General features: G+C 43.8%; 1 protein-coding gene across 8 annotated transcripts in view; it reads right to left on the reverse strand.

Moving 5' to 3' along the window:
- The window catches only part of LOC117955687 (serine/threonine-protein kinase DCLK1-like), a 42610-nt gene extending 37835 nt beyond the window's left edge, over positions 1-4775 (reverse strand). For 2 of the 8 annotated variants that reach the window (XM_034890324.1, XM_034890323.1), the window contains exons 1-2: positions 3539-4230; positions 2463-2812 (exon numbers count right to left, since the gene is read on the reverse strand). In XM_034890324.1, the coding sequence (XP_034746215.1) occupies positions 2463-2812; positions 3539-3899 (711 nt within the window). In that variant the 5' untranslated portion in view covers positions 3900-4230. Of the gene's footprint in view, positions 1-2462; positions 2813-3538; positions 4231-4511 lie in introns of those variants that run through there. The other 6 variants (XM_034890318.1, XM_034890314.1, XM_034890316.1 and 3 more) reach the window with 5 other exon arrangements.
- Between the last annotated feature and the right edge of the window lie 214 nt (positions 4776-4989).

Here is a 4989-nt window from a genome sequence, read left to right on the forward strand (position 1 = left end):
CGCATGAAAAATAAGTGTCATATAAGTGAGTAACATGCCCGATGTTCACTAGTCATCACATCCCTCTTGCCTTCACTCGTACAAATGTTATTGTTACGATTTTCTTCATTGAGGTGTATATCCAGACATGCTACATTCACAATTTATGTAATTGAGGTGGTATTGAGGTTTATTTTTTTTAATAAACCTGATTCTCTCTCTCTCCCCCATAACCACACTGAACAAACACTCACTAATTTTACTAATTATAATTTTTTAAATTTATATTTATATTACTGGTTGAACTGCTGCTAAAATTTTGTTGTGAATTTTGCACAATGACAATAAATCTTCTGATTATGATTCTGATGCTCTCTGCAATAATCAAATTAACACGGATTAACCACATTGTGTCAGGGGTTTAAATTTGCTGCAACCTTATCTAGTGTTTTCTGAGACAGTTATCCTATTCAGAAACAGGAGTCTATCCAGGTCTTGTCCAGTATTTCCTCCTGATTATGAAGTTTCTTCATAATTAAGTCCCATCTTTTATCAGAGTCCCTCATTCTCCATTTTTCCGTTATTTTAATAACATAATTGCAAACTCTCCCACATGCATTAACCCACACGCATACAGTACACAAAAAAATGAGAAGGAGTTGGTTTTGCACTCAGCCCAGACCAACGCATTTGGCAGTGAGCATGTTACCATGCCTACAGGCCCAATCAATACCTTGTCTAAAAATAGCATTACCATAATAGTCTTACTTTCAATAGAAGAGAGTTGAACTGGGTGAGAGCAGCATGCGTTGTGTAATCTTCAAGATAATCATAACCAATGGCAACCACAGAGTAAGCGGGCATTGTGCAAAAGCGTGACTTTAATCCCCAACAGGAGATTTCTCAAGGAAAACCTGATCCTGGGATTTTATTGGCTGGTGCTGGGATCTAAAAGCCGGTCAGGTCAGGAAATCTAAAATGACATCCTATTGGGTTAACAGTGGATCATTAAATAGACTGCATGGCTTCAGTGATCGAACAAGTTGCCAGTGCCAGCACATGAAGATAAATGTTTAGAAGTGGGATAAATGTTAACACAGAGTACTAAAATGGCAATTAAGAATGAAAAGCCCAGAGGGCAAAGCCATATTTATGAAGATGAGTCACAAATTGGCCATTTAGAAGATGATTACCACTGTGCGACACAAAATGGCAGGATGCCTTCGACATCAAAGACAATCTGTTTCAAAAAAGTGTTGTTGTTTTGATGCTGCTGCCATGGGGAAAGTGGTTCTGTGTTGTGCTACAATTAATAACTTGAGGCTACAACATGACCTAGAGAGAGAGGCAGAGAGAGTGGAGCAGACAGACAGAAACAATGATGATGGAGGATGGCATGAAATATGGAGAGGTGAAATAAAGGCAAACAGGAATAGACAAGAGAGCTCAAACATGTCACAAATATAACTTGAAATCCTGAGATGCTGGCAAAGATGCTGTCTTTCACTCTGTGTCTTCCCCTCACAAACATGGAGCATGTGCCAGCTCAGAGAAAGTGTTTTTGACCTCATTATACTGCAGCGCAGGCCAAGTTCAGTGCCATTTCCACATTCATTTTAGTGCTGTAGTAGAGAATCCGTGCATGGTTCTGTGCATACGTACAAGCGTGCGTGCGTGTATGGTACTCTTGTGAAGCATGTTCTTTTATAGTGTCTCACTCCACAGTTGAGAGAGGGAGCTGAATAGGTGGGTGGACTGTCAAGGGGCTGGGACTTGGATTTATCTATGTTTTTGGAGGCAATTCCCTGGCGTACATCGCTGCAGCGTAGGTGAGATCCCAGACTCCATTCATGGATTTCTTTTATCTTTCCCTTCTCTCGACCCCTTTTGGTCTCTGTGTCACTCTTTCTCATCACAGCTCTGGCTGTGAACAGGGACGCAAACGTTCTTTATCATAGAAAGTTCAATAAAGAAAAATTAGAGTGTCATAAAATATTTAGCCATTTTGATCCTCTTTATCAACCTGTTAATCTTTATTTCCCCTTGTCAAGCAACACCAATGCAAAATCGCCAACTTTATGAATGAAGGATGGCTGTAAGTCAGTTTGATTTGGAATCTCTCCATTGCACATAAAACAACATCCAAAACAGCAATACATGAACGCTCTCTTATCTCAATGTCTGGTCTATTTCTCTAACTGGAACCAATCATCATGTGACATTTGCAACAAAACATCAGCTCCCACTGTATCATCTGAGACAGTATTCAGACAGGAAGCTTTGGAATAATTTAGAAACGTTGCTACCTTGGCTACCTAGCCAAAGATATGCCTGATGTCATCTAATACCACAAAAAAGCAAAGAGTTGCCCACCACAACACTAGCAACCATAAATAAACATAGTATCTTGTGTTTTTTCTGTGTGACACTTTCAATTCACTCATTGCAACGATGATGATTTTTTTTGACCAAAGATTTCTCACCAGTTTGCCCTCCAGTGTGAACATCTTCTTCACCACGCCGGAGTCAAGCTTGATGGCATCAGTGATGTCGGTCAGGACTTGTTCGTAGGAATGGGCTGTTTTCTTGTTCAGCAGGATCCTCACAGCTTTGCGGGGCTTCACTCCGCTCCGCACCACTGTCACAAGCTTTGGACGTATGAAGTCCTTGATTTCGCGGCTCTCTGGGGCCCCGGCATTGGTGCTGCCCAGGGAGGGGGGCCCGCGGGAGGACGCAGCTGAGGCCTTGACATTCACCGACCAGTTGGGGTTCACGTTTTTCGTGTAATCCAACTTTTTGTAAGCTTCGATGGAGCTGCACACATAGCTTTCACCTGTTGGGGTTTGGGAGGAGGAGAAGAAAGCAAAGCAAAGAGATTACTTACAGAAATATTGAAGGAAACAACATTACTTTCAGAAATAACAAGAGAGATGAGAATCTCTGTGCAGCATCTCTTAACCAAGCAACAGCACTGATATTCTAGCAGCAGGCAGCCTAATCTTCAATAAGTAGATTCAAATATGATGTGGAATATTGTACAGCCTGCTTTTCTTCATACTTCTTATTGGCTATATGTCTACATAGTGTCTATGTTTATACATCACATCAACCAAAGATGATGTCAACAACTTGTAGCTCATCAAGTCTCTTCTTAGAGAGTAAAACAGATCGAGGAAACTAAAGCTAATCTGAGCCACAACATATGTCTGTACCACCATATGGCCATTAAATGAGTGATGTAATCTTCATAGAATAATCTACAATGTGCTTGGCCAGTTTTATAGAGCCGTGCCTATTAAAAAAGATTTTGTTGAGTCTAATTTTAAACCTGCAAATTAGTGCTCACTTCACATTTTCCAGTCTCAGGTTTGTTACATTACTCTATTCAACAGGGAGTTTAGCAAGGGAAGATCACATAACATGGCATCAGGCAGTGCTTGTTCTATAAGTGAGAGGAAGAGAGGTAGGACTACAGACCACTAGATTTTTGATAGGCTAACATTAGAGATGTTGATCAGGCCACTAGTGCCCAGGGTGTGCTGTAATGTAGGCTACCCACCTTCTACCAGCTGCTCAATACTTGTGATCTTCTTGCAGCCATCCAGGGTGTAGATGGTCCGGACGCCCTGCGGCAGGTTGACATTGTCGGACAGGGAGCGGGTCAGGTCCGCCAGCAGCGCGTCAAAGGTCCGGAACCTGTCTGTGGAGATGGCGTACACTATCCCGTTAAAGTACCGGTCTCCGTTGCGGTAGAAGCGGACCTTCTTGGCTCTCTTCTCTGTGGTCAGAGTCTTCAGGGTCCTGGTCCGGTACAGGCTGCAGTAGGCGCTGTGTGTAGGACTCTGCACCCCGTTCATCTTCGCACTGGACCGGCTGTGCCTCTGACTTTTGTCCCGCTCGTCGAAATGCTCCATCTCCATCTCTCTGCCGAGGCTCACAAGTATGGCCCTACTGTCTGAGAGGACAAACGAGGAGGAGGAGGGTCAGGCTGCGGTGGAAAGTTTTCTCAAACGAATAAGTAGCCTAAACAAAACAAGCGGTGCCGGTCGGGAAGAAACCAACCGGGGAGATCGAGGTTTGGACGGCTGCAAAGTAGCCAGTCGATGGCCGTCGCTGGTGCTCTGTCTGAAAATAACTCCCTAATGACAGATTAAGTGCTCTTAAGCCGAGCAGTGGACAGCCTGCCTCATGACGAACCACGCTGTCTGTCAGAGTGCGCCTGAGTTGCTCTGAGGCGCAGATAGATGGAGAGAGAGCGGCAGTCACGAATCAATAGCCTTATTGATTTATTTCAGAAAATGTATTAAATAAATCCCGCTCCATCATAAAACTTTCCATCATAAAACTGCGACGCCAAAAATGATCACTTAAACAATGATTCCAATATGAACTATATAGCCTATACTTTCTAGTCCATACTGTAGACCAAGAGGAGTGAATCGTTACGAGAACTGTGTAATGGTGTTATGACATTAAATAGCCTAATTAACCACTTTTACATCATCTGTAATGAGCGCAAGTGACAGACTTACCTACGTGAGCAATTAACGCTTCTGTGACGGTCACCTCCAGTGTGACTGATGATTTATTTCCCAGTAGATATGAAGAAAAGAGTTTGAGTGAGCTGGTCGCTGACACTGGATGGTGGTAATTGGGATCCTATCCTGGCTGCAGTGAGCACCCCTGTGAGTCCCTTTGTTGTCAGGTTGACGTGCCCCACCACCAAACACCAGTGTGTGTGTGTGTTTATATGTGTATGTGTGTGTGTGTGTGTGTGTGAATGAGCGAGAAGCCGAGGCTGGACTGGAGGTAACAGCTGCTTCCCCCTCCCATTCTATTTTTCACCCACCTCCTCCACGTCACTCTGTCGTGATTTCCATTCAGCGCCCCCACCCCTTATGAGGATGCAAACCCACGCTTCCCACTCGTGCTGGGGATGCTGCTGGTCCTGCGACCACCCTCCCACCGAAGACATGTGTCTACTGAAGGGGTCGATCTTATATGGTAATT

This window comes from Etheostoma cragini, chromosome 13 (assembly GCF_013103735.1).
Source record: "Etheostoma cragini isolate CJK2018 chromosome 13, CSU_Ecrag_1.0, whole genome shotgun sequence".
Taxonomy (NCBI): domain Eukaryota; kingdom Metazoa; phylum Chordata; class Actinopteri; order Perciformes; family Percidae; genus Etheostoma; species Etheostoma cragini.